General features: G+C 43.9%; 1 protein-coding gene across 3 annotated transcripts in view; it reads right to left on the bottom strand.

Annotated features, from left to right (window-relative positions):
* The window catches only part of TMEM117 (transmembrane protein 117), a 233791-nt gene that overhangs the window by 49659 nt on the left and 168183 nt on the right, over nucleotides 1–15949 (bottom strand). For all 3 annotated transcript variants that reach the window (XM_081211694.1, XM_081211695.1, XM_081211696.1), the window contains exon 6: nucleotides 6171–6330. In XM_081211694.1, coding sequence (XP_081067820.1) covers nucleotides 6171–6330 — 160 coding nt within the window. The remainder of the gene's footprint in view (nucleotides 1–6170; nucleotides 6331–15949) is intronic.

Below are 15949 nucleotides of genomic sequence, written 5' to 3' on the forward strand. Positions count from 1 at the left end.
CACGCAAACCTGAATATTTGGAGGGGGAGGGAGCACCCGAAGAAACCCATATCATTCCAGAGGACCGCTGGGTGTGTGGGGCGACTTTGGTGGGGCAAAGGGAATTGGTAGAGGGTACGGTGCAGGATGCATACGCCCAGGGGAAACTCAGGGATCTCAGAGGGGAGGAAGACAAACCCGGTGGTTTTGAGGAGAGAAATGGGGCATTGTATTATAAGGGAGCGTTATATATACCTGAAGGGGAATTGAGGGAGAAAGTACTCAAGCAGCTGCACGATAGCCCCACAGCAGGGCACTTTGGGCAACACAAAACCATGTGGCTGGTTACCAGGGAATTTTGGTGGCCCAAGGTCAGGGAAGATGTGCGGGAGTATGTGAGAGGGTGTGAACAATGCCAAAGAGCCAAGGGGGAGAGGCAGGCGCCGGCTGGTTTATTAGAACCACTGCCCACACCTGAGAGACCGTGGGAAGCAGTGGCAATAGATTTCATGACTGATCTGCCAAGGTCTAGAGGGAAAACAGCCATCATGGTTGTAGTAGACCTGTTAACTAAAATGGCCCACTTCATAGCCTGCTCACATGCGGTTACAGCAGAAGAAACCGCCAAATTGTTTGTAGAGAATGTGTTTAGGTTGCATGGCGCCCCCTTGAGGGTGGTTTCAGACCGAGGGAAACAATTTACTTCCAGGTTCTGGAGGAAGCTCATGAGCTTACTGCATGTAGAGGTTAATTTCTCGACGGCCCGTCATCCTGAAACCAACGGGCAGGCGGAAAGAGCAAATGGGGTTCTCCAACAATATTTGAGGTGTTATGTTAATGACAGAGAGAATGATTGGGTGGAGAAGCTGGCGTTGGCAGAATTTGCCTACAACAATGCAGAGAACGTGTCCACGGGGATGAGCCCCTTTTTGGCTAATCACGGGTGCCATCCCAGAGCCTTCCCAGGGGGGGAGGGGGAGAACTGGAGCGTTCCAGCTGCGGAACAGTTCGTGGAAGAAATGGAAGCGATCCATCGCCAGCTCCAACTCAACTTAAACAGGGCTAAGGAGGAATATAAGAGGCAAGCAGACAAAAACAGAAGGGAAGGTGAAAGCATCAGGGTGGGGGACCAGGTGTGGCTGTCAACCCAAGGGTTGCCATTCAAAGGAGGTTGTAAGAAATTAAGACCCAAAAGGCTGGGTCCGTTTGAAGTCATACAGCAGGTCAATCCAGTGGCTTTCAGGCTCCGGTTACCGAACCACATGAAGCTGCACCCAGTTTTTCACAGGTCGTTGCTGTCACCGTATAGAGGAGACAGTGAGGGGAGGGTCACTAGGGGACCAGCAATGGAGGAGAAGGAACACAGCTACCATGTAGCGGAGATCCTCGATTCCAGGTGGAAGGGAGATCAAGTAGAGTATTTGGTAATGTGGGAAGGGGAACCGGAGTCGGAAAACACCTGGGTTAGGGCAGAGGATGTCAATGACGAGGTTTTAATAGAGACTTTTCATCAGAGGTTCCCACGTAAACCTCAGCCTGTAGCGAGGTTCCGAAGGGAATACTTTGCCACCACCGACGAGGAAGAGGAGTTGGAGGGGTTCCCAGATTCTGAAGAGGAGGAGGATTCAGCTGGCCAGGACGACGATCGATGGAGAGAATTGTTCGAGACGTCAGAAGATGAGGAAGATTCGTTTCGGGGTTTTAGCCCTTCACCTCCCAGGGGGGAGGAATTGGGAGGGGGTGAGGGGGGCCCTGGAGGGGAGGTGGATGTCAGGGAACTGCCATCAGAGCATCAGGTGGTGGAGGGACTCAGGCAGGATGAAAGAGACTCAACTGCTGAAGCAGGGACCAGCAGGGGGAGGAGTGGGTCTCTGAGGGAATGCGAGCAGGAGGGAGGGCTCAGGGAGGCTTCCAGCGAGAACAGTGGTGAGGTATCGGAGTCTCCCATAGGGAGACCCATACCTCGCAGGAAACTGTCACGCCGTGAGTCCAGGAGACGCGTTTCCGTTAAGGAACTTCTTTGCTGGAAACGCTTCCGCAGACAGCCACTGTCGGACTCTACTAGTGACTAGAGCAGACATGTCTGAGGAGCTCCGTCACACACGGAGGTTTGTGGGGGCGCACAAACTCTGAGGGAGCACGTTTTCACGCACAAGCAGCTAATCAAACCCTCACAGGTGCTTACGAATTTGGAAAGATTCATACAGTTGAACCCTCATGTGGATGCAATATTCACATACACTGCCTGGTGAAGTGATATTGCACGAGTGCAAAACAGGTCCTATACGTGTGTATATGCTGGGGGCTCGGTATCATCCTGGCCTCCAAAACCTCACCCCCCAACTTTGGGTCCATTGCCTTGCATGATGGGATATGATGCATTTCAAAAATGTTGCTGCGATGGCGACTGCCACTGTTGCATTGCATTGAGTTAAAAAGGGACATTAATATTGGGCTGAAATAAACACCAAATCCTAACCATTTCAGCAGGGATTCAATATAACTATCCCCCCCCCAATGCTGAGAATGACTTTTGCACACTAGGGGTTGGATTCAAACTTAGTCATCCTTAGAGTAGACCCACTGACTTAAATCTGGATCCAATTCTAGATGATTGGTAGTTACAGTTGAGTGAAAATGGCCTCCCAGAATTCCCCATGCTATTTTGGGCAGTGAAATTGGGTTGAGGACAATTCGCCAAACATTATCCAGGGGAGAACTGAAATTGTCCAATAGTTTAGGAACAGCTTAACAAAGGAAATTTTCAATAAATATATATATATATATTTTTGAGAGGATATGGCTCACTGTAATGTTGAATTAAACTCTGGGTGACAGCCAACACTTATTGCCAAGGAGACCCACTGAAATCAATTGACTTAAATAATTTGATTCTGTTACTTAATTGCCTTAAGTGACTGTATTCTGAGGGTGGCTAATGCTGGATATCACCCTCTATGATTATTAGTTCATTTTGGCGGATTAAGGAAGCAGAGCACTGAGAGGAATAGGGACCAAGCTCATGGCTTCCGTTAGTAATATTAAACTAATATTAAGCAATATTAAGACTGGATCCACAGCTTCATTCAGGAGTTCAAAAATATTGCTTTTCAAAAAAAAAAAAACCTGTTCGGAAATTATTTACCGAGAAGCTGTGGCTCAGTCCTGTTCTGTTTCTATTACTAAAGTTAGTTGCAGATAAAATAGTAACAATTTGGAGGAAATCACAGGAAATGGTGTGCAGCAAGAGTAGCCAATACGGTGCCCTCCAGATGTTGGACTACAACTCCCATCAGCCCTGGCAGGATGGTGATTATTCAGGGATGATGGGAGTTGTAGTCCATTTGATAGCCACCACATTGGCTTCTCCTGTTATATAAGATTAAATAATCCACAAGTGGAAAGTAACGTTCTCAGTACAACTGAACCAAATTTATATGAGCATTTAGGGCACTTCTGGTTGGTCCCTAGTTTGGTTAGAAGGCCTTTACTGCAATTATTATTATTATTTAATTTAATACCAGCCTGAGTCGGCCTAACTTTATTGCAATGGCAATTTGCGGGTACCGGAGCCACCTTGTAAATAAGATGAGTCACCTCCGTTGTGTGCATCCTGGATAAATATCTTTAAATAAATAACAACTTTGCTGTGCAAACATCATTCAAAAATGCAATTAAACTTAAGACTTACTCTGCACAGTAATATATATATATATATGAAGGAGCACTGAAGCCAAGGATTTTCAAATGAAGTTTCCCTCTTAGCTCGATACCCTCAAGGTCATGTTGTGGTGACTTCATTTTTCATAGTCAAAGGAATGATTTAGTAATAATGGTGGCAGCATCCTGTGCCTTCAGTATAATCATATTCAGTGTTGCATAGGATAATGTAGGGGCTATTCGTATTCATGTTTCTCATTGCGGCCACACAACGTGGATCCATTTGTTAGAAGCTCTCTTGCATCTTATTAAACACAATGTGAAGAGTGGGTTGGGGAAGCAAAACAAAAGTGGAAGGAAAACGGCATCGCGTTGTAAAAGACACGGTCACACTTTCATAGTTTCCCCCATTAAACCAAAGTTCAGAGGCATACTATTAAGCCAGGTTTCTGCCTACTGGAACCAACCATTACATCACATATTGATTTGGCATTCTCAGTAGAACTGCGCTGAAGGATAGAAGCACAGCATGGTTGGGAGAAAAAAGGCCAACTCAGTCTTTGCCCTCCAGATGTCTTAGACCAGCCAGCAGGTGCTGGGAGTTGTAGTTCAAAACATTTGAAGGGAAACCACATTGGCAAGGGCTGGTCTAACCAGTGGTGTATCGGGGGCACAGAGCTGGGCTCCATTGAACATGGCTTCTCCATGTGAACTAAGAAGTGACATCTCCAAACAACTCTTTTCTTATCTCTGCAGCTGCGATCTCTTGGGTGATGTGGAGAAGGCTGGGCAGTTGAATGTGCATGAGTACTCTATCCATCGCCCTCCCTCTCAACTTCCTCCACATGGCCCTGGGCACTGGCAACACACGCTATGCCACTGGGTCTAACCCTCTGAACCATCCACACAGCTGCCACCTACAGAACAACCTACTCAATCCAGACCACAAATGGTGAGTAGAACGAGATTGGAGATGTCTTAGACATATTCCACTATGAAGAAACACAAGGAAGAAACAGTTTCCCCACCAGTTTTCCTGGTTACAAGATCCCAAGGTTAATGAGACAAGACCTTACGGCTGACACTTGTTCTGATACACTGCCAGCTGCAGCTGCCACATCCACACTGTGCTAAGCTCCCTATGCCTTGCCCCTTCTCCCCTTGGCAGCAATGCTCACTATCAGGAAGCCAAGTGAGTAACACAACCCTGCCTTCACCAACCCACCAATCTCTGCCAACTACATTGACTCTAAGGCCACCATGGTTAGAAGCTAAGTGGTAGATATACCATGGGCCTCCTCATGTGGTTGACTCCATCCCCCACAAACACCAGTCAGAATGGCCAATGATCAGGGATGGTAGGAGATGTTGTCCAACAACATCTTGAGGGCACTACATTGGCAAAGGTAAAGGTAAAGGGACCCCGGACCATTAGGTCCAGTCGTGGATGACTCTGGGGTTACAGTGCTCATCTCGCTTTATTGGTTGAGGGAGCCGGCGTACAGCTTCCGGGTCATGTGGCCAGCATGACTAAGCCGCTTCTGGCGAACCAGAGCAGCGCACAGAAACACCGTTTACCTTCCCACCTGAGCGGTACCTATTTATCTACTTGCACTTTGACATGCTTTCAAACTGCTAGGTTGGCAGGAGCAGGGACCGAGCAACGGGAGCTCACCCCGTTGTGGGGATTCAAACCGCTGACCTTCTGATCGGCAAGTCCTAGGCTCTGTGGTTTAACCCACAGCACCACCTGTGTCCCTCTACATTGGCAAACTCTACTCTAAATAGTCAGTGACAAAAAAAGTCAATTGAAACCAAAGAAAATTCTTACTTTGTCTGCCAGAGCCCTATGTGTGTATGTGTGTCTGTGTGTGAATATTCAAATGGTGGCAGAGTTGAAAGGCCACATGAAGACATTTTTGCTCTTCTCTTGTGCAGGACTCCCAATGTAGCAGTGAAATTTGAAAGAGCAAGCCTGGATGGTCTACAAAAAACTATCTCCTTAGAAACACTGGTTGGTAGGAAGAAATCTGACACAACAAGCTGCCGCTAGACTGGGTGAGAATTTGCTGGCACAAAGGGGGGAAAGACTGCCTGTTGAGAACGGTTGTTAATTCCACATAACCACAGATTGTACATTGATAGTTTTGTAAACCTTGCCTCAGTATGTTATTGCATCCTCACAATGGAGGCCTTTTTATCACAAACAACTTCCCTTTTATTTCCTCCTTTTCTTCCATTCCATTTTGGCAAACGGCAACTGCCCATTTCTACAGTCACAAAACCCTGGCAAAACAAAGCTGGCAATAATCAGATTTTTTTAAAATAAACAAAGACCAAGTAGCTTTTAAAGCCTCCCCCCCCCCCCCGCCAGAGAACACTGATGTAATGCAAACCTATTAATAGCAGCTGTGAAACAAACATTTATTTGACTTTATAAAGCCTTGGCAGAACAGCAGAGGCTGGAGTGGGGGGACTCTAGCAAGAAAGCAACTTCAGCACTCCCTGGAAGAAATATTGAGACAATGTACCTGCATGACAATCAGAAGGTCAAACACTAAGATGAAGGAAGCCAAGAAGGCCCGCGAAACCTCGTCACTTGGCAGGAATCCACGGTTCAACTTGTCCCAGCTGATCCAGTCAGTTGTGATGATGAGCACAACCACTGAGGTCAAAGTAAACAGAACTGTCCTGAATGGGGAGAGCAGAAAAGAGGTCATCAAATCACAGAGTGTGTGCGTGCCTGCAGAAGATTGGTGGAATTACAAGGTTGCTTTTATCTATCTTGCAAATGCTTTTAAAGGATGATGTTTTTATCCACTTGAAATTGCTGGTTGACCTTCTTTTAAAACAGGGGCAGGGAATTTCTCATATCTACACACACACATTTTTTAAATTAAATTTAGAATATTCATTTAAACATCCTTAAAATGTCAGTGACTTCCCTTCTTCTCTTTCCATGGTTCATTTTGCATAATATAAATCCCTGCATATTTTACATAAACTAAACCATTCACTATTCCATTGTTACATCCATCAAAACTTATTTACACTGTTGAATTTATCTTAATGCTGCCAATGTTTTCAAGTGTACGCAATTCCCCCCCCCATATATTCAATAAACATTTTCCAATCTTCTTTAAACGTATGTTATTCTTGTTCTCTTATTCTATATGTTAGGTCCGCAAGCGGCAGTTAAAGTAGCCATTCTTCTTTAATTGGGATTTCGCTTGTTTCCCATTTTTGGGCTAACAAAACATGGGCTGCAGTGATGGCATACATAAATAACCTTTTTTGACACCTGGGAATTTCCGTCTGAATTATCCCCAACAAAAAGGACTCTGGTTTTCTTGAAAGTACTTTAAAACATTTTTTTTCAATTCATTATGGATTATTTCCCAACACCCTTTTACCCATTTACAGGTCCACCACATATGAAAGAAAGGGGTGGGGGATCTCAAGTTTGTGGGCCAAGTGTGGCCCTCCAAGCATCTCTGTCTGGCCCTTGGAACTGTGTCCAAGCCACACTCCTTCTATCAACCTCATACTATCAACCCTTCACATCCACTATCCTGGGAATCTTGGGAGCTGTAGTTTACCCCCACAGAGTTACAATTCTCAGCACCCTCAACCAACTACAGTTTCCATGATTCTTTGGGGGAAGGTTGTTGTTGTTGTTTCAATTTATATCCCCACCCTTTCTCAAAAGATCCCTGGGTGGTGTACAACATTAAAAACACATTACAGATTATCGATGATAAAACATAGTGAAAAGCATACTGACATGCGCTTTCAAAGTACGGTGTGCATGTGAAGCTCACCAACTTTCCTTGAACAAAAGCTGGAAAGTATGCCACAACCCTTTGGAGCTACAGCTACTTACGAAGTCCAAAAAAACTTAAAAAGTTATAGGCATTAAAGGCTAAAACCACTGCGCTATTACCTCCTCCACACTATTAATCAGTTGTAAACATATTCATTTCAAAAAATCAAATTACAGAGATACTTGATTTAACAAATGAAACCCAGGGTTATTTGGGGGGGGGGCAACATTATTTACGCAGTTCACATCATTTTGCCACACAATGGCTTGCTTTGGGCTGTCTCTGCATAATAGCTGTGAATCCCTCTTCACAATGCACTTTAGAATGTTTGAGACAGTGGAAGAGAAAACAATAATTCTGGATGTCAATGCACATGTGCTATTACAGAGCAGATAAATGCCTGGGCATATGCATAAATAGCATGTCAGCAAGGCAATATTTGCTTCTGCCTCCAATTGCCGCTCTCACAATTGTTCTAAGGCATTTCCCCCCTCATTAATTTCTTTCTCTGAGAGGGGAAAAGGAGAAAACACTGAGAATGCTTTCTTCGATGTTTGCACAGATGACCAGTGCTCAGTGCTCCTGAAAATCAATGTGCCAAAGAACCCACGCAAGTGCAGATGCTGACAGAGGCTAAACAAAGCAAACAGCAATATGGTCATGTATGCCTAGAGACTACATTTTGACTGTGTGCAGGAATCAAATACAAAACAAAGCATAATAATATAAAACACCACTACAGCATGTGTCATATCCTCTAACATTTCTCCAGTGAAAATAGGTACGTCCTAAGGAAAAGCGGAACATCCCAGGATCAAATCGGAAACCAGGACAGCTTCTGTAAATATGGGACTGTCGTTGGAGAATAGGCAAACTTGGAGGGTCTGCTTGCCTGCGAAAAGTCACCCAGGTTCAATTCCTGGCAGCTTGAGGTAGGAATGGAAACTGAAAACTTGGAGAGGGCAGTTAATGTACACAATGCTGAGCTCATGGACTAAAGGCCTCACTTGGTCTAAGGCAAATTGCTATGGGCAGTATCTGATGAAGTACTTCTGCTAGTGCAGGATTTGCACTTGTGCAATGGAACCTGTTCCTTTCTTCTTCTGGTACACCTCTTCCCCACATTTTATCCTGAACACACAAGGAGAGGAAAAGGAGGGGAATTTCCACTGTGCAGCCAAAAATCCTTACACCAGCAGAAGTACTTGGTTGGATTCCACTTTCTATCTTTGAGTCATGATATGCATGTTTTCTAGTAACACCTGGAAGCTCTAATCACCTGGGGTCACTCTGACCACTTTGTTACTTTTCATGCAAAACATATATGCCATGTTTGAAGGAAGGTTGCTGGCAAATCATCCATGCAGAACTATTCATTCTTTTATGTGCATCTCACTTAAATCTTTGGAGATTCTCCAGTTACTGTTCTGATATGAATGCATGACATACACAGAGTCAATAATGTTGTTGCTTGAACTGTCTTTTGAAATTTAAAATAGAAATAGAAATTATCCAGCAAAAACGTACAGGGAAGGGTTGCAATAAGAGACAAACAATATAGCGCTTATGCAAATAATGCCACCATGTAGATATTTCATTGAATATATAAAAATGTCACTGTATTGTTGGAAGGCAATTTCTCTGTTTTTCAAAGAATGAAAAGAGATTGAGATTGGCTCTGAGAATTTTGCCTAGAAAACTGGATAAAGGAGGCTGGAGACTTCCAAATATTGACATGTACCATGATGCATTTCAGCCTTGCAAATTACGCAATATTTTCTGGGAAGCTAAAAAGTACTCAATTAAAATAGAGCATCTAATGTTGAATAATAACCCTGTGGTCTTTACCATTTGAAGATATACCAACTTCTTTTCTTAAAAACAACAACCATAATCCATTTACGCTCTCCACATTTCAGTTTTGGCATAAATGGCAGTGGAGGCTATCACTAGTATGTTCTCCTTTGATTCCTAGTGTCAGAAGTCTTATTGATGGGCCAGAGAGCTGGGTCTCCCAGGCTGATTATAAAGCTCCCTTAGGCTCAGACAGGTACAGGAGGACCTCCAGGTAACATGGTCCCAAACCACTTAAGAAATTTAAAGGTGAAGTCCAGCACTTTAAACTGGGCTCAACAACAAATTGGCAGCCAATGTAAATAGAACATAATTGGTGCAATATCCTCTTATCATTTGAGCACTCTTGTTGCCATCTGGAGGAGCTAGCAAACAGCACAGATGTCATTGAAAGACCTTTGAAGAAGGCAGATATCATCCTATCTCCTGCTTACAAGAATTTTTATCCAGCTAAATTTAGCATTTTCTCCAAAGCCTAACGCAACCCTCCTGTCTCTGCCAAAATCTTCGTACTAGAGCTTTGATGATCTGTTCAAATCAAGAGACAAGATGAAAGCCCCAGTTTGACTAGTTTCCTTGTTTTAAGTATGACATCTCAGTTTTGTTTTTAGCCATAGGAACTGAGCGTATGCTGTATTGTATTATCTTTTTTCATACCCCCCAAAAAACTTGGAAATGTAAGTTTCCCCCTCGTAGTATGGTGGCTAAACTTTAGTATTGGGAAAAAATATGAAGGAGCAGAAACAGCCATCTAATCCAAAAATAGATGTGCCTACAGACAGGTTTTCTTGTTGTCGTCTGCAAAATACCTACATGTATTTGACCTTATTGAGCTATGTATACTTATTCATATAAGAAAATCTAAGTAATTGCTCTGCTAACCACACATATATCACATTTAAAACAGAGAAACATAATTAGGGTTATTACAAAAAGTGAAAATCTGGGCACAAAAGTTGTTGAGTTTTTTTGAGAGAGGGGTGTGGTTTTTTGCAAAAAAAACACCAAAAACCCTAAAAATATTTTTTTAAAAAAAAATATTCACCAAAAAACAACAACACTTCCGACATTTCCCCCAATTTTTTGAATTTCCAACCAGATGCTATTTCCGATGGATGAAAGCTGGATATGTCCAGGAAATTCCAGAAGTATGGCCCTAAACAATATTCAACTTTCCATCTTAATATATGTGCATGGACATAGATGCATGCACACAGATGTTTGGTTCCGTGGCATGGTAAGCCAAACTACCGGGATTGTGCAAAAAAGCTGTCTCCTGGATGTTAGTCTTGTGGTCCAATCAACATCAGCGTTCACCATGCAAAACTCTGGCCAATGCACTAACACCCATTGATTCCCAATTCTGGTTCTAATTTTGCTCAGTAGCTTCCTAGTGGACTAGGGAGTAAAGCTTACACAATAAAAAACAAAGACCCCCAATTTTAACCAAAAATGAAGCACTCAGTTTATTAATATACAAAGCTTAATAGAATTAAATGATATGAACGTGATAGTAGTTCACTCCCACTTTGCTCCTCCCTTTAATTCAGTGAGGCATGGCAGCTAAGCCAATGCACGTCTTAGTGTGCTGTCTGAATCTGGACTCATGGTTAAGTTCTCTTCTCCTTAAGCACAAGTTCTAACCAAGAGCAAACCTTGGCTTGGTTGATGGTTAAGGAGGAGACAGCTTAACCATGAGCCTGGGTTAGGATTACAAGCTAAGACTAACTTTAGTTTAGCTGCCACATCACAGCTACAAAGACCCAGGAGAATTTGTGCGTTCACAATAAACTATGGCTTGACTTAGCAATATGTGCAAACGTGGTCACCCATGGAAACAAGCTCCAAAGAATTACGTGTTTATGGATTAATAAGGAAACATAGGAAATAAGTGTACAATGCCACTGATAATTTTAATATGAAAACTATAGAATTAGTGTAGGGCTGTGCACTTGATTAAATATTTTTCATTGGATTAACTATCAAGCAAAGGTGATGTTCAGTGAAGCAAACTTTGTCACATACTTCCTTTTTCTAAACCAGAACCCAAACACACAGTGGGTTGCTGTACACCTCATTCCTATTGTGGGATCTTTGCTTACTCTTCATGGAACCATTTCCCAGGCCCTGGGTTAGGAAACACAGGATTCTCCCAGTAGTGAGTAGTAGTGAGGTTTTCCCACTAGTGATGTATGGAAGTGAGAGCTGGACCATAAAGAAGGCTGATCGCCGAAGAATTGATGCTTTTGAGTTATGGTGCTGGAGGAGACTCTTGAGAGTCCCATGGACTGCAAGAAGATCAAACCTATCCATTCTGAAGGAAATCAGCCCTGAGTGCTCACTGGAAGGACAGATCGTGAAGCTGAGGCTCCAATACTTTGGCCACCTCATGAGAAGAGAAGACTCCCTGGAAAAGACCCCGATGTTGGGAAAGATGGAGGGCACAAGGAGAAGGGGACGACAGAGGACGAGATGGTTGGGCAGTGTTCTCGAAGCTACCAGCATGAGTTTGACCAAACTGCGGAAGGCAGTGGAAGACAGGAGTGCCTGGCATGCTCTGGTCCATGGGGTCACAAAGAGTCGGACACAACTAAATGACTAAACAACAACAACAACAAGACAGAGTTCAACTTTTAGCTCCTTCTGTCATCTCCTCTGACATCAATTACCAACTGGGGAACTGAGGAGCTTATCCAGCCTTACTTCTTCTCTGTTGGGAGGAGCAGAGGAAGAAGGGACTTCAATTTAGTTTCCCCCATGTTTCTGAAACAGTTGAAGGATGCTATCAAAGGATTGAGCACCAGAAGCACAGCTAGCTATGCCCAGAGTGTGGAGTATAGTGGAACCTTGGGTTACGTACAGTCCTCCTTATGAACACTTCGGGTAACAAGCTCCACTAACCCGGAAGTAGGTGCTCCTGGTAGCAAACTTTGCCCCAGGATGCGAGTGGAAGTCGCGCGGTGGCAGTGGGAGGCCCCATTAGCAAAAGCGCGCCTCAGGTTAAGAACAATTTCGGGTTAAGAACGGATCTCTGGAACACAGTGGCGGAGCGCTGGTGGGGGCGGGCAGCCACGATGGCACCCCACTGGGATCGCACTGCCAGGGGTGGTGTGCTCCCCCACACTCCTCTTCCTTCGCCAGTGCCGGAACGAATTAACTTCATAACTGGAGGTACCACTGTACTTGAATTTAGAGCCATGCTTAGCAATATAGGTGCCTTTTCTGGATAACATTGAAGTAAGGATTAAAAAAAATTCGTTTAATCAGGCTGCAATCCTAATCCCCAATTCATACTGCTGGAGGGTTTAGGATTAAGCAGACATCCCCACCCACCGGCCACTGCTTATCTCCATTGGCATGGAGTTCTGTCACTGCAGAGGCCTATGCTTCCAACAGGGGAGGCGTGGGAGGAGGAATGTAATGGAAATGTCCAACCATTACAAATGGAGCAACAGAGAAGAGGAGCAGAGATGGCTATGGTACTACAGTGGTACCTCGGGTTAAGTACTTAATTTGTTCTGGAGGTCCGTTCTTAACCTGAAACTGTTCTTAATCTTAACCTGAAGTACCACTTTAGCTAATGGGGCCTCCTGCTGCCGCCGTGCCGCCAGAGCATGATTTCTGTTCTCATCCTGAAGCAACATTCTTAACCTGAAGCACTATTTCTGGGTTAGCAGAGTCTGTAACCTGAAGCGTATGTAACCTGAGGTACCACTGTACTGGCTACAAGGAGCCTAATCCAGGTCTGTTGAACTGCTGCAGGGAAAAAAAAGGGAATGATTGCCCTCACCTTTGGCCCTGGTGAGAGGCCAGAAAGAGCCAGCAGGACTGCTGATATGGTGAAGAATCTCCCACTTCATGCCTCCCTAGACCCTCTTAGGACTGCTTAGCCCACAAAACAAAGCCATTTTAAAAATAATTTCTGTTTCATTCCCTATGACACTAACACACCACAGCCCAAACAGCTTTTGAAGATAAACAAATGTGCCCTTCAAGCTCATCCCCATCAATTAATCAAAGTCAATTCACCAACCAATTAAAACCATTAAAGTCAACAGCCCCCAAATTAATATATCACACACTTCTGTCTCACTGGAAAAAAATATATATTATACATTCATGTTGAATACAATATCTGCATGGTAGCAATTTATCATGCACAGTCCTTCAGAACCACGTTGGAAGCTTTAAATAGTGCACTGTGGAAATAAAAGCTTGCGTAAGGCCAGGTTTGATGTTGCTGTTCTCGATACTTAGAAAACGTTTTGCAAGCCGGAGAAAAGAACTTTTGCCTATCATGTTTTCATTCCAGAACTAGAATTGACTCCGATGAACAATTTTGCAGCAAACAATAACCACTGAGCACAATGTGCTATAACTTGTCATGCCCAAATGCCACTGTCTTTTCTTTTGCCCGTTTTATCCCTCGTTCCTTTGACACATTTTTCACCTTCATTTGATTATCTGTTCCCTTGGTGAAAACTCAGATGCATACAAGGCTCTCCTGATCCGAGTGGCTTCTTTTCAATTAGAAGAGCCAAGGTGCGCACATTTATCTGCATGCGTGGGTTGGCTCCCTTCATTGGAATGAAAGGGGACCCCTGCAGGTGCATCCGAGTGAACATTGATTTCTGGATTACACTGTTTGCTTGGTAGCAAAACTACTGACTGTACAGAGGAAGCCTGAGCATATTTACTCAGAACACAAGTCAAACTGAGTTCAGTATGACTTGGCTAAACGTGTTTAGGAGGCTGCAATCCTATGTCCACTTACTTGCATCCAATGGGACTCACACCTGAGTACACACATATATCAAATTACAACATGGATTGGGAGCTGTGAACAGATACAATATTTTGAGCAGAAAGCCTTATAGCGGATCTCCACTCGTAGTCTTTGGTCAGAGTTCATTCTTCCTCAACCTGGTGCCCTACATATCGGATGCTTCTCACACACATTTGGTTGGTCCAGGATGCTGGAGTAGATGGGCCATTGGTACAGGATGTGAGTGCAGGATGCTAGGCTAGATGGTCACTGGCCTGATCTAGTAGGCTCTTCTTCTGTTTTTATGCTCTTAAATGTTGCTACGGGACCCGTCTGCCTTAGCCTGCTTGCATGGCCAATACCAGGGGATGATGGGAGTTGTAGACCTAAACATCTGGATGGCATCAGGACAGAGAAGGCTCTGTTAGATGCACAGAGAACTAGGCTCAGTAACAACCACTTCTTCCTGTTCCCCGTTGAAATTGGCTGTGCAGAGTGAGAAATAGCTTGGTCCTTATGGTGGTCACAAAGGCACATCTCTTCCCCCCCCCACTCTCCCCCCCCCCTGCTCAGAAGCAATGAAAATAAAAAACAGAATGAAAAAGGAAAAAACCCTTCGAAAAATCTATCTGGGGCTCCCTTAGCCACAGGCATTCTGCTGTAAGGCAGGAGGTTTTAATTGCCATCTTAGATTAGATGGTCTTAAAGAAAGACAATGATTAGTGTTGCCCATTCCAATGAATAGTTTCTCCATTAACTTTTCGCAAGCATTCTGTATCCATGGCAGCAACAACTCATTCCTTTCTCTTCTGCTAGATTGAGGGGAATGCATTTTAATTAATTAATTAATCAATTAATGAATTAATTTCAGACTTGTATAAATTGCATATATGAATACCCCATCCAACGCACAACCATTCAATTACAATCTATTCATCTTAATCACATATACCCATTTACTATCCTTATTATAAATTACCCATAAAAAATAATTATCCTTTATTCTTACCTCTTTATGTAACCCAGTAATTGAAGGAACTTTGCATCAAATGAGCTCACAATAAATACTTCAATTTTAATTATTTGGAAATGTAATCTAATTCATTGCTCCTAGAACAGAGCCTTTACTACAATAATTAAAGAAATTCTCCAAGTATTCTAATAATGTGGTGCAGAATGAGGAAAGACATTGTCAAGAATGTAACCTTAAATCGGAAGCGGGTGGGGAATACAGAGGCCAGTGTAGTGGTGCCAGTTTTCAAAAATTATTTATTATTTTCATTTAGTCTCATACTCGTGGTCATCTAAGACACACATGCTCTGTATATATCTCTAACCAGGTAGCTAGTCTAAAAGCAGAGAGGGATGGTGGAACAGGGTAATATTGAATGGCTTTCAGGGAGTGGCTGGATGAGAAATACTGGAAGCTGCTTAACCAAAAGCCTCCCAGGTAAGCCCAGAGGGAGAGGATTTCAATCCTGGTACCTGGTGGTGGGAAACCACCCACACCCCAGAGGAGGGGAAGAGCTGGGAAGTACTGGAGGTGGGATGATGAAGAGGAGGAAACAGGCAGGTGCCCCAACACAGGGAATCAGACTTGGCAGTTCTACCATAGAGCCACCCTGACAGTTTCTTTGCCGACAGCCTGCAAGCCCCACATTCACTCCCAGAACGAGGCATCTATTGCATGTTGCTGAGCAGAGAGCCAGGCAGACACAGAGAGGGTCCCTTGAGGCTTGCCGTAGACAGAGGGAGGGGCCTGATATAGAGGGCTAGGGATTGAAGAGAGAGTTACAAACCAGTCCAGACAACTGCTTCCTCTAGACAGGAGCAACCCTTAGAAGTCTCTGTGTGTTCTCTGTTATGC

Source organism: Podarcis bocagei (assembly GCF_964188305.1).
Source record: "Podarcis bocagei genome assembly, chromosome: 10".
NCBI classification, from domain to species: domain Eukaryota; kingdom Metazoa; phylum Chordata; class Lepidosauria; order Squamata; family Lacertidae; genus Podarcis; species Podarcis bocagei.